The 24,903-nt window shown below is 48.0% G+C and overlaps 4 protein-coding genes across 4 annotated transcripts; 3 read left to right on the top strand and 1 right to left on the bottom strand.

Annotated features, from left to right (window-relative positions):
• Positions 1-3,763: 3,763 nt before the first annotated feature.
• LOC541842 (glutathione transferase31) lies at positions 3,764-4,804 on the top strand. The gene is made up of 2 exons (NM_001279823.2): positions 3,764-4,155; positions 4,238-4,804. The coding sequence occupies exons 1-2, from the start codon at positions 3,769-3,771 to the stop codon at positions 4,613-4,615; spliced, it is 765 nt and encodes a 254-aa protein (NP_001266752.2). The 5' UTR covers positions 3,764-3,768; the 3' UTR covers positions 4,616-4,804.
• Positions 4,805-11,255: 6,451 nt separating this feature from the next.
• On the top strand, positions 11,256-13,776 carry LOC100284067 (uncharacterized). The gene is made up of 4 exons (NM_001156965.2): positions 11,256-11,785; positions 12,350-12,571; positions 13,142-13,312; positions 13,473-13,776. Exons 1-4 carry the CDS (start codon positions 11,312-11,314, stop codon positions 13,497-13,499), a joined length of 894 nt encoding a protein of 297 aa, NP_001150437.2. The 5' UTR covers positions 11,256-11,311; the 3' UTR covers positions 13,500-13,776.
• A 4,496-nt stretch (positions 13,777-18,272) lies between these two features.
• LOC103631682 (LYR family of Fe/S cluster biogenesis protein) lies at positions 18,273-19,332 on the bottom strand. Its single transcript, XM_008652566.4, has one exon. It carries the CDS (start codon positions 19,020-19,022, stop codon positions 18,555-18,557), a length of 468 nt encoding a protein of 155 aa, XP_008650788.1. The 5' UTR covers positions 19,023-19,332; the 3' UTR covers positions 18,273-18,554.
• Positions 19,333-20,757: 1,425 nt separating this feature from the next.
• LOC109939171 (uncharacterized) lies at positions 20,758-24,901 on the top strand. Its single transcript, XM_008652552.3, has 7 exons — positions 20,758-21,294; positions 22,289-22,405; positions 22,488-22,561; positions 22,678-22,770; positions 24,120-24,190; positions 24,270-24,335; positions 24,457-24,901. The coding sequence occupies exons 3-7, from the start codon at positions 22,495-22,497 to the stop codon at positions 24,724-24,726; spliced, it is 567 nt and encodes a 188-aa protein (XP_008650774.1). The 5' UTR covers positions 20,758-21,294; positions 22,289-22,405; positions 22,488-22,494; the 3' UTR covers positions 24,727-24,901.
• The last annotated feature ends 2 nt before the right edge of the window (positions 24,902-24,903 follow it).

Raw genomic sequence — 24,903 nt, 5'->3', positions numbered from 1 at the left:
CGGCGGGTGCGCTCGCGCGCACCCACCGGAACAAAATGCAACCGAGAAAGGCTGGTCCCCTTGCAAAAAAGTGTGACGAAAGCCTCCAAGCGAGTGCTAACACTCCCTTCGAGGCTCGGGGGCTACTGTCGGGGTTCATAATTAGGGGTACCCTCAAGACTCCTAATTCTCAGCTGGTAACCCCCATCAGCATAAAGCTGCTAAGGCCTGATGGGTGCGATTAAGTCAGGGACCAGTCCGTTCGAGCGACTCGATCACGCCTCGCCCGAGCCTAGCCTCGGACAAGGGCAGCCGACCCCGGAGGATTTCCGTCTCGCCCGAGGCCCCCCTCCAACGGCGAACATATTTCCGGCTCGCCCGAGGCCCTGCCTTCGCTAAGAAGCAACCCTGACTAAATCGCCGCACCGACCGACCAAATCGCAGGAGCATTTAATGCAAAGGTGGTCTGACACCCTTATCCTGACATGCGCCCCCCGGCAGAGCCGAAGTGACCGCCGTCACTTCGCCGCTCCACTGACCGGCCTGACAAAAGGACAACGCCGCCTGTGCCGCGCCGACTGCAGTGCCACTTGACAGAGTGAGACTGACAGGCAGTCAGGTCCTGCAGAAGGCACCACAGGAAACTCCGCTCCGCCCGACCCAGGGCTCGGACTCGGGCTAAGTCCCAGAAGACGGCGAACTCCGCTCTGCCCGACCCAGGGCTCGGACTCGGGCTAAGTCCCGGAAGACGGCGAACTCCGCTCCGCCCGACCCAGGGCTCGGACTCGGGCTAAGTCCCGGAAGACGGCGAACTCTGCTCCGCCCGACCCAGGGCTCGGACTCGGGCTAAGTCCCGGAAGACGGCGAACTCCGCTCCGCCCGACCCAGGGCTCGGACTCGGGCTAAGTCCCGGAAGACGGCGAACTCCGCTCCGCCCGACCCAGGGCTCGGACTCGGGCTCAGCCCTAGAAGACGACGAACTCCGCTTCGCCCGACCCTAGGGCTCGGACTCCGCCCTGACCTCAGCCGACGACCTCCGCCTCGCCCGACCAGGGGCTCGGACTCGGCCTCGGCCACGGAAGACAGACTCGACCTCGGCTTCGGAGGAGCTTCCACCTCGCCCAACCTAGGGCGTAGACCAGCCACGTCAATGGGAGGCGCCATCATCGCCCTACCCCGAGCTGACTCGGGCCGCAGGAAACAAGACCGGCGTCCCATCTAGCTAGCTCCGCCAGATAGGCAATGATGGCGCCCCGCATGCTCTGTGACGACGGCGGCTCTCAGCCCCCTTACGGAAGCAAGAGGCGCCCCGCATGCTCTGTGACGACGGCGGCTCTCAGCCCCCTTACGGAAGCAAGAGGACGTCAGCAAGGACCCAACCGCTCCGACAGCTGTCCCTCCGCCAGGCTCCATCGCTCCTCCGACGGCCACGACATCACACCAGCTGGGTGCCAAAATCTCTCCGGCTGCCACGACGGCATGTACTTAGGGCGCTAGCTCTCCCCCGCTAGACACGTAGCACTCTGCTACACCCCCATTGTACGCCTGGATCCTCTCCTTACGCCTATAAAAGGAAGGACCAGGGCCCTCTTAGAGAGGGTTGGCCGCGCGGGGACGAGGACGAGACAGGCGCTCTCTTGGGGTCGCTCGCTTCCCTCTCCCGCGTGGACGCTTGTAATCCCCTACTGCAAGCGCACCCGACCTGGGCACGGGACGAACACGAAGGCCGCGGGATTCCCACCTCTCTCACGCCGGTCTCCGGCCGCCTCGCTTCTCCCCCCTTCGCGCTCGCCCTCGCGCTCGACTCATCTGGGCTGGGGCACGCGGCGACACTCACTCGTCGGCCCAAGGGACCCCCCCGGTCTCGGAACGCCGACAAGCTTATTTGAGATTATTTTGGTAAAAGACCCACTACCCATGGTTATGTAAATAGAAATTACAATATATGTCATCATTCTTTTCTCACCTCAAATAAACAAACAAGGGTATTATTGTCTTTGTGAATAATCTACATTTATATAATCTAAACTACAAAACAACTACATGTAAATTATAATATATCTAGATTATAATCTGGATTATATAATTTAGATTATAATCTAGATTATATAATTTATAAACTGAAACAAACATGCCCTTAGTTCCTAAATTGTCAAACGGTAGGACTAAAATAGGGACTAAACTGCTTTAGTCCCTAGTCCCTCAAGATATGGTTAAAAGAGATTAAATCATATTAATTACACATTTGCCCCTCATTTAGTTCAATTGTACTAATAGTAGGAAAATGTTAAAGGTCATTTTAGTCTTCTTATGAGTCATTTAGTATACTCTTATTAATTTTAGTCCTTAAAACCAAACATATTAGAGACTAAACTTTAGTCCCTAAACTAAAGAAACCAAACATGACTTAAGACATTTAGGAAGATTCCAGTCCGTAGGCCCTATTGGAGATGCCCGACCCTGAGTTATTGGGAGTCAGCATGGGCCACCGGCCACCTTCGCAAAGTCAAAGATCCGTTGCCGGATTGGGAGTATCTGTTATTAGATATTTGTCGTCCTCTAACTTATTTCTGAACTAAAACATAACAAATAAAAAGAATGGAGAAAGTACATAGAAAAAAGAGAAAGATGTGTTTTTTTCTTGCCTCTATGCAATTGTCTGTCCTTTCTCTTGCCTAAATCAATCATTTGCCTCTCTCTTTGTGTCTTTATGATTAGGAAACGGTTGACTGAATGGCAAGGTGAAGGTCTTAAACTGATCGACCGTATAAAATCCAACACACGGCAGCTTCGATGACGAAAGCGCTCACCTCAGTGGCTCAGCTGGAAACGACGCTCAGAAAAGAGGCAGCTGTGTCCGGAACATGACGCACGCAACAGGGCCGTCCCTGTGGGGGTGCCAAGGGTGCCGCCGCACCGGGCCCCCAAAAATAGAGGGCCCCGTAGCCACTGTACGGTAGTATTTTTTTCTATTAAACTTATCTATTATAGACATAAATACGTAAAGAGCGATGCGTTATCGAGTTATCGACTAGTCTCGTTTATATTCTTAAACTGTCTCAATTACTTATCGAATACTCCATCCGTTTCAAAATAGTATTTGTTTTAGTTCTTGATTTTTATGTTTATATTGATGATGATAAATCCACTAAAGAAGCAAAACAAATTCTATTTTGATATAGGGAGAGTATTATAAACTATACATATGATGGTTGCTTTGGCAGAGAGAAGCTTTTTAAAATTGAAATATTTTTGTGAACTATTTTTGATCAACAATAACTCAAGATGTTAAATGGCTTGGTGATTCTATATATCAAAAAAAGTTGTTGGATGAGATTGATCTTAATGATATAAGAGATGACTTTGTATCACAAAATGTTAAAAGATATTTTTAATAATATGAGATAACATGTGTTTTTTGCTATATTTTACATTTGTTATCTTGTAAACTTCAAAATAGTGCATAATAATTTTTATATGTCAAATATTTGATAATATATGTATAATTATATATATGTGTGGATGGGTCTCGATATCGGATTTCGCACTGGGCCCCTGAAAAGTCAGAAACGGCCCTGGCACGCAAAACACACGGCAGCTTCGATGACGAAAGCGCTCACCTCAGTGGCTCAGCTGGAAACGACGCTCAGAAAAGAGGCAGCTGTGTCCGGAACATGACGCACGCAACGACGTCTAGATAGCCCGCGGCCGTGCAGAGAAAGAGAAAAGAACGAGCGCGAGCTCGCTGCTTTGTTATATAAATCATCACATACAACTTCTCCTCAGGATATGTCACGACTCACGACGACGGAAACAGTAGTGCTGCCAGTAGAGCTCTCAGAACTCGGGAAAAAAATGTCAGAGGCCGCCGTGCGTGTGATCGGCCTATGGCCGAGCCCGTTCGTGATCCGCGTCCTGATCGCCCTGAAGCTGAAGGGCGTCGAGTTCGAGTTCGTGGAGGAGGTGGTGGGCAGGAAGAGCGAGCTGCTGCTGAGGTCGAACCCGGTGCACAAGAAGATCCCCGTCCTGCTCCACCACGGCAAGCCCATCTCCGAGTCTCTGATCATCGTCCAGTACATCGACGAGGTCTGGTCCTCCGGCGCGCCGGCCTTCCTCCCCGTCGACGCTCACGCCCGCGCCGTCCAGCGGTTCTGGGCGCAGTACGTCGACGACAAGGTGAAGCAAAAACTAACTAGCTAGCTAGTCGTAGTCGACCGAGACCTCTTACGCATACGCATACGCATACGCATGCATGCAGCTGCCTTGGGCGATCCGCATACTGAAGGGAACGGACGACGGGGGCATGGAGCAGGCGGCGGGGCAGCTGTCCGCGGCCCTGCAGCTCCTAGAGGAGGCTTTCGCGCAGCTCAGCCAGGGGAAGCGCTACTTCGGCGGGGACAGCGTCGGGTACCTGGACATCGCTCTGGTGTCGCATGTCGGCTGGGTGAAGGCGGTGGAGAAGATCGCCGGGGTCACCCTGCTGGACAAGGCCAAGGTCCCGAACCTGGTGGCGTGGGCTGATCGTCTGTGTGCCCACCCGGCCGTGGTCGACGCCATCCCTGACGCGGACAAGTTCGTTGAGTTCAGCGTCACCTATGGCTCCTTCTCCAAGCCTATCAATGCTCCCGCCAAGTGAGCAAAAAGGGTCCGTGCATGCTTCGTCATTTTCACTTTCACTGCGCCCCTTCCAAGGGGAATCGACGCATACACTAGTGGCTCTGTATTCTTTAGTGCAAAGCTTACTGTTCTGAACTCAGTTGCAGAGTTTCATTAACTTTTTCAAATGTGACTAAAGATAATAAAGCAAACTGAACTGTTAGTAACCTATTACAAGAGAGAAATTTACTCCTCCTGCAAGGCTGTGGCTGTTAGTGGCTTGGCCTAGCTTTGCCCGGATATGAACATAGTCTTCTTAATTTAGTACTCCCATCACCATCAGAAGAATCTTCCTTGCTTTGCATTTTGGGCGAGATCTTCCGGTTTCCCTCCTCCGTTGAATTCGTTTCTGGCTGAGGTTAACCTTCTGTTTGTTGATCACCTGCATCCTATATCCAACCACTACAGGACAGTCGGTCATTACCATAAGAAACCATCGACATATAATTCTACGCATCTAGATTAGACGAGGAAGTGAGCTCCTATCCATTTAGCTTTAATCCATACGGGTTTCTACTGTTTCTATAATGTTTTTGTTTCTACGGATTACAGCTGTAGTCTGTAGCACTCCAAACAGCCGGCTTTAATCCGAAACGAACATGATAGAAAAAACATGGTAATCATCCACTCATTTCCTCTTCTTCACACCTCCGCTATGCTCATCACTCATCTGGATGTCCTGACTCAATGAACCAGCTAAAATTATTGTTCTTTCTATTAACTCCAACATGGTAGGAAAAACTAGCTAGATGAAGATGGATACAACCCCGGTTTATCTTCTAAGCCCATTGTTGGGGAGGCCGAACATGACCTCGATTAGCAACGCGAAGACTTTACCCCTCATCTTGACTAACCATACTTGCACAGGACCATAGGCGGCCGGAGCCTTTGCTAGTTAGCTAGGGCGGAGTCAGGCCATTTTTTGGGGTCAGCTGACCCGGTAATTTTCTGAATATCTAATAGAAATTGTTAAGAATCAATACAACACAAAGTAGATCAAACATAGAGAAGGCATAGATTTAACGTGGAAAATCCCTCCAATGCGAAGGGAAAAAAACCACGAGTGCCAGCCAACAACAATCTCACTATTTTTCGGGTGTTTACAGATTGCAGGAGATTTACAATTGAAATAACTATCTCATGTGGCTTATAAAAATATTTATAGAGGTGAAACCCTAAACTAAGTAGGGACCGCACCCCCAGCCTCGTGGCCCAAACCTCCCGGTGACGGGCCTCCGCTTCGCTCGCTAACTTGACCACCTTCTTCAAAATTTGAATCACAAACTCAACAGAAAAAACGGTGTTAATAACAAGAGTTCTATAGTAAAGATCCAGTAGATAATACTGATGACCCAATAAAATATTTGATAGCCTCGTTACTGCTAGTTAGTAGCTTCGACGGAGCCTCCCATTTAGCAGCTAATGACCGACTGCGGATCTAGAGTCTTGACGGGAACTAGAGGTGTTTCACGCGACAACCCCCTATCTGGCGCGCCAACTGTCAGTGTTCGGAGTTCTGACTAAGGGTCCTAACCAACTAGTAAATGATGTCGCGTGCCCATAGTCTAGATGGTGTGCGAGTTGACACAAACAATTTATCCTGGTTCGTGCAATGCAAAGCCCTACTTCCAACAGAGGGGGATGATGCTTATCTTACTCGCACCTGAGTGCTTGCAGTAGGGATTACAAGCACAGCGGGAGAGGGAAAGTTCCCAAGTCCCTGGAAATGATTGAGACAAGTGCCAATATCTAAGACTTAGTGAGAAACTACTAGGTATTCGCCCTGTGTGTTTGCCTTGCCCCTTGGAAGAACTACAGTGCCCTATTTATACATGTAGGAGATGTATGCTTGAAGCCTGAGGTCATCATATTCTAAAGAGAGATGTCTTAGCCTCTTGTGATTGATATGACGATGCACTATATTATTGACTTGTGCCCGCTGATTTCATGCTGAGAGCTGAGCAGAGGCCGAGGGCTTGGTCGTACGCCCGAGACCCTAGGGGAGGGGTTGCCCATACCGTAGTTGTTGCAATAGCGTCGTGGTATGGGTAAAAGCCTGCTTACGGGGTGCGTGAGCGTCCCTATGCTGGGTGTCATTGTGATTCTTTGCTGCGTTTATCAAGGTCAGAGCCCTGCTTGGGCGAGGCGGAAGTCTTCCCGAGGTTTTGATCGAGCCATCCCTAACGTGTGCCACAGTGAGCAGAGTGGCCGCCTGCGGATTCGCGGTGGAGCAGGTGACCGAGGGCAAGCTCGGGTGAGGTGGAGAAATCACCCGAGGCCAAACTCAGCGTCGGGCAAGATGGAGATTGCACCCAAGGCCAAACTCAGCGTTGGGCAAGGTGGAGATTTAGGCCCGAGGGCCGGTTCTGCTCCTCCTGTCGTATTAGATGTCCCATTGAGTGGCAGGCGGCGTGCGTGTACAGTATCAGGGGCATAATCATGTTGTTGCGCTCGGATATGACTGTTGTCTTGTTTATTCACTGTGCTCCTGTGCCACTGCGTGGGGTAGGTGTGCGCATTAAATGCGAGTGTTCCCCGCTAGGCTTCAGGCGTCTTTGTCCTATCTGCATGGGATCGGCTCGGGCGAGACGGACGGGGCGATGGTGACTTCGGGCGAGGCGGGGATTTGCCTGAGGTTGGAGACCCTCGGGGAGATGCCTCGGGTTAGGAGGTATCTGAGCTGCTTCCCTTTGGAGGTTATGTCTTAACTTCTTATGAATGCATTTCTTGGAGGGATAATCTGGGTACCTCTAATTATCACCCCGATAACTTTGGTTATAAGCAATTAAGTATGAGCAATAATATTGAGTTATATCTATAAATTTTAAACCTTCTTATATTGAGCATCAACAAAACATTTCATGATTCATTACCCAAGTTACTTATTCAAAATAATTATTATTTTATCTTAATTTTGTTTGCGTAAAATAAAGAATAAACTAAATTTCGAGTTGGATGTGGGTCACTCGCGAGTTGAAATAGAAATCCGCACTCGTGAAACTTCGGGTTTGATATAGTTATACCTAGGAGTCAAAATCTTTACCCATACCCACAACTGTCGGATCAAGTACCTATCTGGTTTTGGGTTTTAGGGTGAAATTGCCATCTCTGGTCCTGAGGCAGGCAACCAGCCCGTTTTTTTTCTTTTCCTTTTAGCCTTTTTTTGGAAAGTTTATCACAACTATGCCCATTTAAGTTTGAATTTAGCAAATGAATCCTTGTCTCGACGGTAATATAAATGGTGTCGAGATTTTGTTTAGATATGTTGATCTTGCGTTTACGTGCCCGAGGGTTGGCACCGTGATTATTGACGTCCATCCCTTTTTACCTAGCTTCAGCAGCTCGGCGTCCGGTCTTTTTTTTTTCCTGCTTTTTAGCCTTGCGTGTTGCTGCTGTGTGCGTTCCTTTTTTTACACCTGCGTGTTGCGTACGATTTACGAGTGTTCTAGTGATCTACTACTAGTATTTAGTGCTAGTGATATATTACTAGTATTATATTAAAGTACTACTCGTATTTAAATTAAAATAAAAATATTTAGATTCTTAATTCTACTAGACCAGTGAGCAACAATATTTCGCACTTATGTATCCACACCTATAATATTATGCTAGTAACTTGCTCAGTACTCACCTTGAGGATTCTCATGACTGAACACACACTCCCACAAAAGCTTTACCCAGTACAAAATTCTTTCCCTAGATTCCGTCTGAGCAGGAAAGGCTCCACAGGAGGTGTGGTTTGGATAGTCATTCTGTAGCGTAGGCTGAAACAACCGGACTACCTAAATATGGTTTTTGGACATTATAAGCTAAAAGTGCATGTATAAACAATTATTGCACTTGCATACATAGCACTAAAGGTGTTGAATTAAGGACCAGTATCGGTAAAAATACCATATTGTTCATAGCTTTTGATAAGAAAAACATGAGGAAATCAACTAACATGGTGTGTCCAAGCTGCTTCAACCAAGTGTGTCCCATACTCATGGAGTATCTCATAGAGTAACGAAAAGACCTTCGACTGATCTTGACATTTTGAACAATTTTTACCTAATTAGTCCATCTCTCCAAAGCCAAGGGACATGGTTTCTTTGTTAGCACACCTTTCCGGCTTTCCCAGCTATCATGTCCAGATGAAGAGGTAAAGATGCTAAGTGATAGTGTCAATACATAGAAGGCATGTTTCCTTACTAAAGAATCCTTGTCAACCTGGTGTATAGGAAGGTACAGTTGTCACTGCAACATAACATTGACAAGCAATGTTCTAGCACAAATTCCAAATTTGAGTGTATGCAACTACGAAAAATTGTGCAGGGTGGAAAGCCTCACCAGTCTCCTGCGCAGTCATCCCAGAATTCACTGACATTCTTAAGGTCAAATTCCTGGACAATGCCAACTCCCAATACAGCGACTTGATATCCTGATTTCAGTGTTGAGAAGTATATATAGAGTATGCCGTATGCATCAAGCCGCTCATCAGGCCCCAAAGGAAATAAAGGAATATAGGAGTTACATATACATTCTATGAAACCAAACCTGCAGGCAAGAGATAACTTGAGTAGGGGCAATTTGAATTAACAACTGTTCAAATGCGTGCGTGCGTGCGTGAATTTTAAAATATAGCGACGAAAGATCAAGGTAGGACAATCAAGCACGACATCTAAGTACCAGTTATCATCATCAATTAAGTCTAAGTGTAAGGATATCTTATGTGTGATTTTATTTATTTTATGGTGTACAGAAGGGAAATAAAACATATGTGCAAATCTATTGTTTACTTAGCTGTAGAGTAGCTAGGAAAATATACAACTAAATATAATGACAATAAAGGTAATGTACAGACGTTCACACTATAATGTACAGATATCAACACGAGCAAGCGATCTTTATGTAAGTAAGAACAAAGCTAGATATCATTAAGGGGGAGATAATGTTGGAGCTTTAATGATAATTTCACTATTAGAGAAAGAACATTTCTTATTATTTAGTAACCTATAATTGTAAACATATTGTGCAAACATGCTCAACATTTATATACCGATTATCATGAACAATCAACTTCATTATAAGTAAAAATCAAAGTACTCTAGTGTTGCGGGATGAAAGAAGACACATCGAGCATGGCGCTGTATAATTAGAATGAATTTGTTCCACTTTTGCACCAGCAGATAGTGTAAGCACAAATAAGAAGCAATTTTTAACTAAAATTTGCAGGGACAGAATGAAAAGACATTTTATTAAAATGAACAAATGGTGCAGAAAAAATGGACAGTATTCAGTAACAGAGTAACCTCTATTTCTATGCCCAACCAATTGATCCACTCACGGTTGATGTTGTTTAGCGCCTGTATGAACGCAGTTGGATAAGGTAGATGAATACACACTGACACTGGTTGTGGAGTCTGGAGTTGGCGACGGGACATACTCATCCGTCCGCCGCCCCCAAATCGCAGAGCGCGAAAACGAAGGAGCAACCCGCCCACTCGACACTACCACCCGCTCGAATGAGGACACCTGCTGCAGCAGGCGAGTACCAGATGTCATCGCTCGTGCTGATGCCGCAGCCATGGGTGGAAGAATAAGGGCATGTTTGGTTTGTGGCTAAATGTGTCACACTTTGCCTAAGATTAGTCGTTCGAATTGAATAACTAACCTTAGCCAGAAAAGTTAGGCAAAGTGTGACAACTGAGGTAGTGAACCAAACAGGCCCTAACTGCACCCCTCCGTCTCTTCCCCCACAATTCGACTCCTGCAATTTAGAATGGAGCGCTCGCTCGCGGTTCTCTCTAATCGCGCTTACTCTTGCTGGGGTTGCAGTCCGACGAGGCACGTCAAGAATTTGGCTCACCAGGAAGAGGTGAATCGGGTGCTCGCTAGAAGAGTCCAGGGGCATGTGGAGAAGAGCGATGCTCGTTGTTCCCATGTCGTTGCTAAGAAATCGAACGGGACATAATTGTCCTCCCTGCTCCGGGCTCTATTATATAGTAATTTCTGGATTAAATTAAAATAAAAATATCTAAATTCTTAATGTAGTGACCTCGGGGCAGCTCGCGGCAACACGGTAGGAAAAAGGGGTCGGCGCCTGGCGCTCTGTGGCTCTGTCACTTAGGTAGCTCAGCATTCGGAACACATTATTTATTTTGGTGTCGAAACGAATCTTACTAATTGACTATATTTTAGAATATGACATTTTACTAATTTTCAAAGTTATCATATAAGCTTATCTAAAATTTATGGAACGAGAGATAAAACTGATTTTATAGATTTACATGTTATTTTTTTCGATGTACAACTTACAGCACACTCTTTTACTTGCTTCGCTATAACATAAATATATTATATAATTATCTCTCACGTATGATTTAGTATAATATATAGATATATTATATTTATAAATATATAAACTTAATTAGTTTTGTCTAAATTATAATTATTAAAATGAAATTTAATTTTAATGAAACAAATGATGTCTAATTAAACCGAAAAAACGTATTTGTGAGAATGGTTAAAGTAAAAAAAAAGACGGGCAACCAGTAGCCCGACGCGCGTGGGCTCGGTGTTCCCAGACGGCCAGACGGCTCTCGTCGTGCCCCAACTCGGCAACTCCCCATCAGCTCACCCCGATCTAGGGTTTGTGCACCCTCCGCTTACGCGCCTCCCCACCAAGCAACTACCCATGGCGGCTACAGGGCAGGAGGGGGATGACGTCGACCACTACGAGGTACTCTGCCTCCCGTCGGGGGAGGAAGGCGCGGCGCTGACCATCGAGCATATCGAGAAGGCCTACCGGACGCAGTCGCGGCTGCGCCACCCCGATAAGCGCCCCGACGACCCCAACGCCACCGCCGACTTCCAGCTCCTCTCGAGTTCCTACAAACTCCTCCGCGACGAGTCCCTTCGCCGCCAGTTCGACGCGCGCCTCCGCGGCCGCCGCGAGGCCGCAGCCCGCGCCGCCGCCACGGGCGTTAAGCGCCGGAAGGCCGTCTCCGACCTCGAGGAGCGCGAGCGCGCCGCCGCCGCGGGCCACCCCGCCGATCCCGAGGAGCTCGCCAAGCGCGAGGCCCAGCGGATGGCCGCCGACATTGAGCGCGAGCTCGCAGCGTTCCGCGCCGCCAAGCAGGCTTCTGCATTTGGTGCCACATCGACTTCGGTAAGGGTCTGGAACGTTCTCGCTCGGATTTTTCATGCTCTGGAAAACTGGTTAATGAGTTCGTTGAATGAATTGGCTAGGATGCATAGCGTTTTGTCATGCTCTAGCCTATATTTTTTTGCATTTAATTAGATTAGAAATTACTATTTCGGTTCCTGGGTATCAGGAATTTTCCTTAATTTGTGTTGCATTATACATATTGCCTCACGTGAATTATCACATTGCTTCAAGCCTAATGATTAGTGTGATTAGATTAGAGGGGAAATTGTATGTAGTTGTACTTGTGCCTATCTGGTCCATGCTAAGGATGTGCAAGAGGCTGGTAATTGGATAGAATGCATAGTCTTGACATGTTTTTTTTTTATTTTACTGGATTAGAAATTATTATGTTCTGTATCCTTGGTGCCGGGAAAAATTCTGAACTGTACCTATCTAGTCCGTGATTGTAGATGTACCTATCTAGTCCGTGCTAAGGTGAAGCAAGAGGTTCTCCAACAGAGCCATTGATATTTATTGGCTAACAGTTTGATTTTGACAATCTCCACAATTTGGTTATGTGTTCAGGCACATGGAGATAAGAAGGGTGGAACCCCACAGGATGGGGTGAAAACGGACAAGGGAAAAATCTTGAAGGTTTCATGGGATGGGAGTGCTGATTCGTACAGTGCGGCAAAGTTGGAGGAGATCTTCCAGAAATTTGGCAAAGTTGAAGACATTGTTATCAAGACAAGGAAATCAAGGAGTAAGGGCTCAGCAATTGTAGTAATGGGCTCCAAAGAAGCTGCAGTAAGTCCTGTTTCTTTACCCTTTATCATTTGAGAGCATTCCATTTCCATGTTTGACTTATGTCAGTTACTGGAGTTATGTTTTTTTGTGTGTTGATGTTACTTTGATCTGAACCTTGCATGGTTGGTAGGGGCAAATATGCATCTCATACTATCCCAGGAAAGTGACAAGCAGTGTTTAGTAACTTTAGTTCAAACTCATAGTAAGATAGGATTGTAGGAAAATGTTCCTAGTTCAATTCACAAGGCTACAGAACTATATGTTATTTGTAATCTTGCATAAGTTAATAATATGCATCTTTATGCTGATGGCATGGAGAATTCAGTGAAAAGTTTGGAGTGGTTATCCAGAGGGGCAGAGGGCAAACTAAATTCTTGAAAGTTACCAGGCAACTAGGTTCTTCTTGTTGTACTACGTTGTTTCTTTTCATGGTTGTGCATTTATTTATCTGATTATAGTAGGGTCCTTCCCTCTATTAAATATTTGGGATCATTACTGAATGGCATTTCCTGTCTTTGAATTATATTACTTGCATTGTGCAATGGCCAATACTTGTTTCTCTTTTTACAGTTATTAGCAATACAGAACCATTTCTCTCTGTTTCCGTTAAATGTTGCTCCTGTTCAAGAATCTGGTGGATTATCAACAAGACCAACAGAAACATATGAATCAAGGACAAACAATACTGATGGAACTGGATTTAACGATTTGGAAGCGTCGGTGTTCCGTAAACTTCGAGAGGTAAATAGCTATGATTGGTAGTATGCCTCCATGGGTGCACAATAATGGATCCAATTTAGAATTCAGTAGTTGTTTATTTGCTTTATGTGGTAGACAATAACGTAAAATGTTTCAAATACATGGAACTAATTGAACTAATAGATGTTCTTTCATTTTGCAGGCCCAGAAAAGGAAACATTTTGGTTAATTGCTTTGTTCTGATGCATGATTTGGTACTATGTATATGACGTCACACAGCTGAAAAATATCTGAGGATCGTGATGGTAGCTGAGTTACAGAAATATGAACTACACATTTGTTTAGTTCGAGTCTTGTCGCAGATAAAATTCTCTGAATCATAGCAACGTCAGATCAATTTTTCTGTCACTGTACAAGCTGTACCATGTATCTATGAATAGTTTGTAACCACAAATTCATGCATGACATGGCGCTACACATCTTTTTGCTGGAAATTGGGAACACAACCCCTTTCAAAATTCTTATGCAAGCAATCAAACTGGAATATTTGGAGTTCTCATTCTCTCAACCTTGCAATTACTCAGGTCTTATAATAACACTCTTAAGGCTGTGATAACTGTGATATACACGATCTGTTGCGGATGACCTAAGAGGTTGAAGTTCACACCCTCCTTTTTCTGCCAATTTTGTTTCCTTGATCTTCAGTATGCAACTACTTTTCTGTCAAGTTGGCTTCCTTACTCGAGCTTAAGGATGCAACTCTTTTTACTAATAACCGTGCACTCATTGTGTTCTATTCTATCATGCTTAAGTGTAGCTGTAGGACATCAAGCAAGGCACGTTTGGTTCTTCACCTGTTCTTCACCTTGCTCCTTGCCTCGCCTGGCCTTGGCGTTCATCTTTGGTGTTTGGCGCCTCTATCCTCAGTCGGATTTGTGATATACTCATGGCGTACTGTCATGCTGCAGTTTGTTTACTCCTAGTTGAATGTCTGCGATGTCTCGTAGTTGTGGTTTTGATACATTCCCTCGATTCTAAGTTGTGATTTTGATAAATACTCTCTTTTAAATTATAAATTGTTCAAACTTTTCTAGAGAGTTAAAACATCTTAAGTTTTACCTAATTTTAGACAAAATATAAAAACATACGCAATCAAACATATATACCATAAAACATATTTAATAAAACCCAACAATATTTAATTGTTATTATAAATATTATTGATTTATTATAAAAATTTAATCGAATTTAATTTATTTTAACTTGCTCAAAAAGCTCGATGGTTTGATGACCAGATATTTAGATGGGATCTCTAGGGAAGAAAACCCTTTATTATTTAAAATTAAATAAGAATTGGTTTTCTCTCCTAAGCGGTCATCAAATCAACCCGTAATTTGATTTGGGACGGCGATGAATACAACATGTAGGGCAGGATATGGAGCCGGCTCGGCTCATCCGAATTTGAGGTAGTTCGTTAAGTTAAAGAGCTAGCTCAGTTCGGGGTCACAGAGTCAGCTCAGCTCATTTACGAGCTTTGACCGATTTGTTTAGCTCGTCAGAGCAGAAAAACAATATGAATATAATAATCAATTTCTAGTTAATTTTAAACTAATTTAACAATAAAAAATAGTAATTATACTAATAGATTCACATACCACATCAATGTAACACCAAATTAACACAATCCATCACTCATCAATTCACAAATCACACACATATTAATCAGCCCACAGTTATATTCGCATATACCAATTTTAACACATAGACAATTCATTAATCATTAGTTTAACTTATAAGTCATAGATACCACACATACATATAACATGTTCATCAATTATTATGTATATATACAACTCCGTTTTGCTGAAATGTGATACATCGTTTAGCTTTCGAGCTGGCTCGTTAATAAACCGAGCTAGTTCTTTAACGAACTGAGATAGAATGTCAGTTCAGCTTATGAAAAAATTTAAACGAATCGATCTAATTTGATCATGAACCAAATGAGTCATCGATTAACAGCATTTCGTTCAGACCTAATCGATTAACAGCATTTCGTTCAGACCTAACGTGCTGTGTGGCAGAGGCGTTTGCCATTTGAAATGCAACCTTGGTCCGTGGCCGTGGGCAGACAGGCAGTGCAGAACCAAACTAGCAAAAGCATGCGACAAATGCGAATTCCTCCTGGCGACACGTTCCTTCCTTCTTCTCCTTTCCCTGATTGGATAAACCGCGAAAGCAAAAACCCGGCGGCCAGCGCACAGAAATATCCCCATCTCGCTTCCCTCTCCCCTACGACCGCCCCCACCCATGGCCACGCCTCTCCTCCTCCCCTCCCGCGCAGCCCATGCCGCCTCCGCTACCACCTGCGCCTCCCAGCACCTCAAAGCCACCACCTCCAAGGAGCCTCCGCCCCGCGCTCGCCCGAAGCACGGCGAGGGAGGGGCTCCCCGCCCCGTCCCCGTTCCCAGCTCCGCCCCCCGTCCCAAGTCCCTCGTCCTCTCCCACATCGCGGCGGGCCGAATGGACGAGGCCGCGGACGCCTTCGCGGGCGTCAGCAGCCCCGGCGCGTTCCTCCACAACGTCATGATCCGCGGCTTCGCGGACGCGGGCCTCCCGCTCGACGCGCTCGCGGCGTACCGCGCCATGCTCGCCGCCAGCGCTCGCCCCGACCGCTTCACCTTCCCCGTCGTCGTCAAGTGCTGCACGCGCGCCGGCGCGCTGGGCGAGGGCCGCGCCGCGCACGCGGCCGTGATCAAGCTGGGCCTAGGCGCCGACATGTACACCGCCAACTCGCTCGTCGCGCTCTACGCCAAGCTCGGCCTCGTCGGGGACGCCGAGCGGGTGTTCGACGGAATGCCGGCGCGGGACATCGTCTCGTGGAACACGATGGTGGACGGGTACGTGTCCAACGGGATGGGAGCGCTGGCGCTGGCGTGCTTCCGGGATATGAACGACGCGCTGCGAGTGCGGCATGACGGCGTTGGGGTAATCGCGGCACTCGCGGCCTGCTGCCTGGAGTCGGCGCTGGCGCAGGGGCGGGAGATACACGGCTATGCCATCAGGCACGGGCTCGAGCAGGATGTGAAGGTGGGGACTTCTCTTGTTGACATGTACTGCAAATGTGGCAATGTTTTGTACGCTGAGAATGTCTTTGCAACGATGCTGCTGAGGACCGTGGTGACGTGGAATTGTCTGATAGGTGGCTATGCGCTGAACGAGCGGCCTGTGGATGCGTTTGATTGCTTCATGCAAATGAGAGCGGAGGGGTTCCAGGTGGAAGCCGTCACTGCTATCAATTTGCTTGCCGCCTGTGGTCAAACTGAAAGCTCACTGTACGGAAGGAGTGTTCATGCTTATGTGGTTCGGAGACATTTTCTTCCCCACGTAGTGCTTGAGACTGCTCTCCTGGAGATGTATGGCAATGTTGGCAAAGTGGAATCATCTGAAAAGATATTTGGTCAGATGACAGAGAAAACTGTGGTAACATGGAATAATATGATCGCTGCCTACATCTACATGGAAATGTACCAGGAAGCCATCGCATTGTTCCTGGAGCTACTGAATCAACCTCTTTATCCTGATTATTTCACCATGACAACAGTAGTACCGGCGTTCGTCTTGCTAGGCTCACTAAGACAGTGCAGGCAAATGCACAGCTACATTATCAAGTTAGGCTATGGAGACAGCACTCTGATTATGAACGCAGTTATGCATATGTATGCAAGGTGTGGTGATATTGTGGCCTCAAGGGAGATCTTTGACAAAATGCCAGGCAAGGATGTGATCTCCTGGAATACAATCATTATAGGATATGCAATTCACGGACAAGGAAAGACTGCATTGGAAATGTTTGATGAGATGAAGTGTAACGGTATTGAACCAAATGAGAGCACCTTTGTCTCTGTGCTGACTGCATGCAGTGTTTCTGGCCTGGAGACTGAGGGCTGGAAGGAGTTCAATTCAATGCAACATGAGTATGGTATGGTTCCACAGATTGAGCACTATGGATGCATGACTGATCTTCTGGGCCGTGCAGGTGACCTCAGGGAGGTGCTGCGGTTTATTGAAAACATGCCGATAGCTCCAACATCCAGGATTTGGGGTTCCTTGCTGACAGCGAGCAGAAATAAGAATGATATCGATATAGCAGAATATGCAGCAGAGAGGATATTCCAACTGGAACACAACAACACAGGCTGTTATGTCGTTCTGTCTTCCATGTATGCTGATGCCGGGAGATGGGAGGATGTGGAGAGGATAAGATCTCTGATGAAGGAGAAGGGACTCCGAAGGACGGAGGCAAGAAGCCTTGTGGAGCTTAATGCTGAAGAGTGCAGTTTTGTCAATGGGGACATGTCGCACCCTCAGAGCGAGAAAATTCATGAATTGTCTGATATCCTATCACGAAATATTGGAGAAGATTTAGATAGCCCAACTAATCTCCGTGATTCAGATCCTTTTGCCTCAGGGAAAACTGTACTTCCCAATAAGCATAGTGTAAGGCTGGCTGTTGCCTTTGGTCTGATTTCATCTGAGCCTGGGACCCCAATTCTTGTCAAGAAGAATGTGCGTGTATGCAACCACTGCCATCGTGCACTGAAGTTGATATCAAAATATTCAAGACGGAAGATTGTAGTTGGTGACACAAAGATATATCACATATTTTCAGATGGCTCTTGTTGCTGTGGTGACTACTGGTGAACTGTTAAGATTGATGACGAAATGCCTGAATGAGATTCTGCAAGAGCAGGATACCTGGATCTGGATGTACACCCGGGTTTTCAAAATCTGACACAAGGTAAACTGCAAGGAATTACATCACGTATCCAAGTTGAGGACACATACCGCCATACCGGAGATATCCATTCCCAGGACTCGTAGTCATAGTAGATGCTCCGAGAAGGAACCAACAATTTGGGGGAGAATTCTAACCTACAACTGATTACACACATTGGACAAGAACGCACCACCACATTTTTGTAGCAATTGGAGCAGGATGATGTACAAAGTTGTTTTTTCCCTTCATAAGCAATGTAAAAAAGGCTGAGCTGATTGTATTCATTGTATGACACATCATACATGGATCAAATGCAAGAAATTGAAGTGTTTCTCTCTCAGATTCTTGTGAAGTGAAAATCAAACATGCATAGTAGTACTGCTTGAGCTAGCCTAATCCTTGAAACCATTTTTATACCAGACATTGAGAATTAGAGATCGTCGCTTACAACAAGATTAAGCAAATGCTAGCACATGACGCGTAAGTTTGGAATACCCGACTCCAAATCTACGCTCCGCCACGGCGCTTGGCCTCCTCGGTCTCGATCGCGCGGCGTGAGGCGTCGGCAAGGCGGTCGAGCGCCTGTTGCACGGCGTCGCGGCCGCCGATGAGGAGGCGCGCCACCACCTCCGGGTCGCGCTCCCCGCGGGCATCCTCGAACTCGCGCCTGGCGTTGGCGCGCAGCACCTCCCGCCACGGCACCCCGCGGTCGTCGGTCCACGCGAAGAGCCGCGCCGCCCGGAGGATGTCCCGGTACAGGGCCAGCGCCTCCCGCCGGGAGCTCGTCAGCCGCCGCCGCGCCTCCGCCGACTCCTCGTCCGGGCCCGCCGCGGGCTTCTTCACGAGGTGCCGGTCCAGCAGCTCCTCGATGGTGTCCGGGCCCTCGTGGATGCACCGCGCCCCCGAGCCGGCGGGCTGCCAACGGGCCCGCAGGAGGAGCGCGGTGCCGCGGCCGCCATGTCTGGCTACGGCCATAGTCCTCCGCTCCTGGCCTCTCTGTTTGGGTCGCGATTCGGGATTCGGGAACACGGGGGAAGGGTCTGTGCACTGTGCAGAGTGCAGACCAAAACGAACGATCTAGCACTAGAGCTTAACCCAAGGTCCCAGCTCCCAGAGACAAAATAAACTCCTCAGCAGCGAAAAGAGAACTGCATGAATTCCGTAGACTTTCCTATCCCTTGGGGCGCTTCATGAAATCCTCCATGCGGTGCGCCACTGTTCTTGCGACGCTGTTCTCCATCTTGGGCTCAATCAGAAGCCTAACTCGACACTTCCGAGGAAATCTATACTACCTATTAAGAACGCAAGGGGTAGACTGTCTGCCCTGGTTCTGCCTCCGGGTAATCTACACCGTCCGTGTCATCCGTCGGTCGCTGCCCACGCCCGCTGGTCTCCTCACTCTCTCTTCTTTCTCTCTCACACCCGCAGATCGCGATTACCTTCTCAGAGACGTGTCATGCGTCGCTCCCTCCACCCTCGCCGCTGTCGTGGCGTCGACCTCAACCGCACCCCAGCGATCTCCATCCCGGCACCCTCCCCTCTCCCTCATGCTCGCTCTTCGGATCTCGTGACTCGCCCCTCACGCGGCCCCTGCTCGTCTGCCTCGTCCCCGATTTCTCCGACCGCGTCGTTAAGGCGCTCGACCCCTCCATCATCGTCCGCGACGGCCTCGACCTCGTGCGTCGCCCCCCCACCCCCACATCCCTCGCCGCCATCGGGTCTCAATCAATGCCGGTCCAGGCCCGCTCGTCCGCCACCCACGGCAAGGGATCCAGGCTTGGGCGCCTCGCATGGTTATTAAAGCGTCGTTTAAACGACGATTAAGCGTCGTTTAAGCGCCAAAACGTGATTAGGAGTTAAAACGTCCGTACGTTTTAAAAAAATCGCGTAGAACGTCCGTTTTGGACGTTTAAGCGACGTTTAAACGTCGGAACACACGTTTTGGACGTTTTAACCGTTCTGCGGACGTTCTAAATGTTTGTGGGCCTTAATGGGCCTTTACCCAACCAGCCACCAACTCAGACGTCAGCCCAGCTGCCTTGCCTGTAAGGATCACGCCCAGCCGCCAGCCAGCCGCCAGAGCCAGCCGCGAGACGCCAGACGCCGGCCGTCCTCTACCACCGCTCTGTAGGTAAGCGGCCGGTCCCCCTCCTCCCTCCTCCGGTCCTCCCTCTTCCCTCCACCTACAGGCGCCATGGTGCCATTGCTTCAGGTCCAGGCGCCGCCGCCCAGTGCAGCAATGCTCCAGTCGTTGCCCTTGCCCCCAGTCAGTGTGCAGTGCTCCAGCCGCCAGACACCAGCCAGTGCGTAGTGCTCCAGCCAGCCGCCAGCAACCAGCCAGTGTGCAGACGTTAGGGATGGCAGTGGGTACGGTTATGGGTAAATAACCGCGGTTATTTACCCGACGGGTACGGATATGGTGAGTTTTCGTATCCGCGGGTACGGGTATGGATACTATATAGTATCCGCGGGTAATAATTTCGCGGGTATGGATATAGGCTATCTATATCCGTCACCCGTTGGGCATATGACATGTGGACCCAGATCCTATTCTCCAGTGATCCAATCCCAAGCGCCAGCTGCCAGCCCCGTGGGCCGTGGGCCGTGAGCGGTGAAGACTGAAGAGGCTGGGAGCCTGGGACTGGGAGGGAGACCGGAGGCATCCAGCCATTCGAGCGAGCAATAGGCCACCTCTCAACAGGTCCTAACCCTAGCCGGTAGCCGCCATTAGGGATCCCTAGCCGCCATCGCCAGGCTCGCTCATTCGCTCCACCTCGCGGCCGTCCACCGCCAGGCGCCAGGCTCGCTCCACCGCTCGGCCGTCCACCGCCAGGCGCCCAAGCTCCAGTCTCCACCGCTCGACAGTCCAGGCGTCCACCGCTCTACGACTCGGCAGTCCAGGCGCCCAGGATCCACCGCTCGGCAGTCCAGGACTCCAGGCCGTCCACCGCCAGGCTCGCTCCACCGCTCGGCCGTCCACCGCCGCGCCCAGGCTCCACCGGGCCACCGCTCGGCAGTCCACCGGTCCACCGCTCTACGGCTCTACGCGACCAGCCGACCACCGGTCCACCGCTTGGCCTCCAGCAGATCCCGGAAGCACCGACCAGGGTCCACGCTCCACGGCGAGCAGAAGCAGACAGCACAAGCGCACAGCACAGGCGCGCGCACAACAGTGACGGCGAGCAGACAGCACAGGCGCACAGCCTCTGCACATCCGCGGTCCGCGTCCGACCGTGCAGCCGCGCAGGTTAGTGCTTTTGCCATTGCATCATTTGTTTGCCCTTGCCTTGCACACAGTGACACAACACACTTAATTATACAGATTGTGATGTATGACTGTAATTTCATTCCAAGAACATGTTTTATGATGTATTGTAGTGTCTTTGCTACTTCTACTACTTGCTATGGACTATGTCACTATGGTGAAATGTTGTTGTAAGCCTTTAATGTTATCTATTTATGTTGTTGGAATGTTGAAATTATTGTTTGAATGTTGAAATTATTTCTGGTACAATTGTATTGGAATGTTGCTAAAATTTTAGTGGACGGGCGGGCGGGTAACGGATATCCATTGGATAACGGATACCCGGCGGGTACGGGTACGGATACAGATCCGTACCCACGAGCGTAAATGGGTATGGGTATGAGTTTGGTTTTATCTCGTGGGTATGGATACGCGAACCATATATCCGCGTTCTACCCGCCCGATTGCCATCCCTATGCGCAGTGAAGCAGCCACCAGCCAATTCGCAGTGCTCCAGCTGCCGCTGCCCAGTGTGGCTGCAACAGTATAAATGTATAATACAATTCTACTGTGTGTGTTGCAGGAAGCCACAAGCTAGGCATTGTCTGCCATTCTACTGATTTTGGGGGCATTTAGCTAAAGTGTGGCAGTGAATTTCAATTTCAATGGCAACAAATAGCTAAAGTGTGGTTGAACTTGTGTTGTTGAACTTGATCTGTTTCTTTTTATGCTAATGCTATTTGGTTTGTGAACTCAACTTATGTATGAACTTATTCTATATTTGAAATTCTTGGTCAAGTCTGAAAAGACGTTTCAACGTTCGCTTAAACGTTTAAACGTTGAAAAGTTGGTTCATAACGTTTTAACGTTTTATCGCTTTAATAACCATGGACTATCTTCTATCTTATCTTATTTTTTATTCCAAACTTCATATTATTTACATTTCTGTGTCATGTTACTCTAACGTTATTTTATTTCGTGTTGACCTAACAATCAGGCCCCGCACCTTTTAACAAGTTCCAGTCGTGGCGCCGAGCCCTACTCCTCCTCCCGCCGCCGCAGACTCTTCCTCGCGACTCGCCGCTCGCCCGACTTTCCGAGCTCCGACACCAAGGTCTGAGTGTCTGACTACCACGCTGCACCTACGACCTCGAGGCGTCTCCACCGCGCCATTGGCAAACTAACTCACTTTACAGGAGCACCATGGGAGAGTCGAGCAAGGAGCTCCTGGACCTGCCCTCCGACCCCAGGCCTCCCGCCTCCTTCATCGGTAGGCTTCCCCATCTATCTAACCCTCGTTTCTCCCGTCTCGAACTTTTAACCCATTTTCGACGATTTTTCTTCTCTTCGTCCCCTTGACGACGTTTTGATCCGTGTTACCGGCAGAGTCGCTTCTCGCTGGCAGGGAGCAGCAGCAGCAGGATAAGGAGGGAAAGCGTAAGTTGGGGGCGTCCACTGATCCCCTGCCCAAAAGCCAAGGTACTGTTGAACTAGCTCTTCAGCTTGTACAAGTGTCTGATCAGAAACGCGGTAAGGCCATAAGGGGGCTAAATAGAAGCTCGAAATCTTTCTAGCGGCACAATATAGATAAATAATGATATCAATTTCATTGCCTGCAGTCAGAAAATCATAATGCTACATGCAACTTTAAGCAGTTATTAAGTCTAAACTAAGCAGGGCCACTTAAAAAAGGGTGCATACCCAGTGCCGGAGCTTTGTACATACAGGGATCTAGGAACTGAGGCAAGATTTCTCTCACGACTGCACCAGTCCTACCCTTCAAGCAGGGACACTTACCAGAAGTTTTTTTCCCAATGGTGCAGTCAGCAACTTGTCCTTTGCATTAGGTAAATCATGTGTCTCTAGACAGGTTCCAAAACTTACCAACATCAGAATTACAAATGTCCAACAAGCTTCCTATCCTCTACAATAAGTGGCAATGCAAATAGAACTGATTTGTGTTAAAAGGAGGACCGTGAAAGCGGAACCTGGGACAGGATTGGAACACAGCAGGTTGTCTTGCATCAGCATTTGGCAAATAATGAAAAAATATTGAAAATCCTGAGATAGTAGCCCTCTTACTTGTGTGATGCGACAAACATGCTTTTCTGTGTTCCCTGTCGATTCGACTTGGGTGTTTGGTTCTCGGTTGTGAACCAAGTTACTGTGGCGGCAGTGGATGCTGGAACAGTTGCAGATGCAGGAATAGCAGAAGCAAGCAAGCAATGGTGTTGGTGCAGGTGGATCTGTGCAGTGTGCCCACTGCCCACTGCCTAGCCATAGCGTCAGCTAGCCCAAGCAGTGAGGCCTGTGGAAGAGAGGAGGTGAGGTCTCGAGGGGTGAGGGGCAGAGGGTCGATGGTGAGGCCGGGAGGTACCACCGCACCAGCGTGAAGGAGAACAGATACAGAGTGGAGGGGAGGCTTCTCGCTCGGCACTCAGAGAGGTGGGCAGCTGCCAATTCAGCTAGGGTGGCTGGAGTCCTTTTGTGGGCTGTTCTTGGATTACACAGAAGAGTTGTAGTGGAATTTTTCTGGGCTCGCCCCAGGCTGCAGCCACCCCCAGCCCTGGGGCCTGAATCCGCCTCTGGCTCGTACAGTACTTTTTGTATTATAACATTTGTCGACTAGCCCTAGATCCCAAGTTATCACATTACCTTTTTATTTGTACTGTATTTCCTTATAGTCTTAAATCACACCACTGAATCATGTAGTTTCCTAGGTTTAAGGCTGCAGTGCGGCATAGTTAGTAGGTGGTACACAAAAGAATTTCTGGTGTTCTTTTGTGTGCCAGTTCACTGAATTTTGATTGATTGTTTTGGTGTGTCAGTTATCGGGAAAGTGAAGGATTTCTTGGGGGAGATTGCAAGGGCCAACCAGAAGTTGCAGCTTGATGCACAGGTACAATTATAAGATTCTAACCAGTTTTCATTAATCATGTTATTCACGACGTGGTTAAATCGTATCCGTGCAATTGCAGAACAAGCCTCCTGTGGAGTACGATATTGAAGCCCTTACTGGGAACGAGGAGGAATACATTGAGATGGTGAGAGGGATAGTATATTTGTAATATGTTGTCTCAGCTGCATCATGGAGGAAAGCTTGAGGTCCAAGCTGTTTGAACTGATGTTTGCATGATGTTCTTTCTATATATTTGTTTTCTACAGGATCTGCTTCTAGGTGTCGCTGATCTTCATTCAGAGCAGGCTGTGGAGGCAGCTGAAGCAACAATAAACGGCCGCCAGACTTCAGAAATGTCATTTGCTTGCAGCTCATCTGACTCGGAAGATGATAGTGATGACAGCGATGAAGATGCTGATGACAAACCTCTCACGTCTGACAAAGATAATAAATGTAAAAGTCCTGATGATGCGGAGATGGGTCCAGCGAAAGGAAAGAAGCCCAATAAAAGACAGAAAATTGTTGTTCTCAACTAGTACCCTTGTCTTCTGTACACCTAAGAACAAGGGCTGGAGCGCAAGTGGTGAATGTGTTGGCCTGGTATTATCAGAAGTTACGGAGGGACTCTCTCTGTTCTTTTTTATTTGTCACGGTTTAGTTTAAAAATGAACGGGCGACAAATATTCGAGAAGGGAGGTTGTATTTTTTTCAGT

This window comes from Zea mays, chromosome 1, assembly GCF_902167145.1.
Source record: "Zea mays cultivar B73 chromosome 1, Zm-B73-REFERENCE-NAM-5.0, whole genome shotgun sequence".
NCBI lineage: Eukaryota > Viridiplantae > Streptophyta > Magnoliopsida > Poales > Poaceae > Zea > Zea mays.
Note: the sequence above shows the minus strand (reverse complement) of the source record. Positions and strands in the feature narration are given on the sequence as shown.

Coding starts and splice junctions, on each gene's coding strand:
- LOC103631682 (XM_008652566.4), bottom strand. CDS start 19,022: ATGGCCGTAGCCAGACATGGCGGCCGCGGCACCGCGCTCCTCCTGCGG.
- LOC100284067 (NM_001156965.2), top strand. CDS start 11,312: ATGGCGGCTACAGGGCAGGAGGGGGATGACGTCGACCACTACGAGGTA. Junction 11,786..12,349: donor TTGGTGCCACATCGACTTCG/GTAAGGGTCTGG, acceptor TTATGTGTTCAG/GCACATGGAGATAAGAAGGG. Junction 12,572..13,141: donor TGGGCTCCAAAGAAGCTGCA/GTAAGTCCTGTT, acceptor CTCTTTTTACAG/TTATTAGCAATACAGAACCA.
- LOC541842 (NM_001279823.2), top strand. CDS start 3,769: ATGTCACGACTCACGACGACGGAAACAGTAGTGCTGCCAGTAGAGCTC. Junction 4,156..4,237: donor CGCAGTACGTCGACGACAAG/GTGAAGCAAAAA, acceptor GCATGCATGCAG/CTGCCTTGGGCGATCCGCAT.
- LOC109939171 (XM_008652552.3), top strand. CDS start 22,495: ATGGGAGAGTCGAGCAAGGAGCTCCTGGACCTGCCCTCCGACCCCAGG. Junction 22,562..22,677: donor GCCTCCCGCCTCCTTCATCG/GTAGGCTTCCCC, acceptor TGTTACCGGCAG/AGTCGCTTCTCGCTGGCAGG. Junction 24,191..24,269: donor AGTTGCAGCTTGATGCACAG/GTACAATTATAA, acceptor GTGCAATTGCAG/AACAAGCCTCCTGTGGAGTA.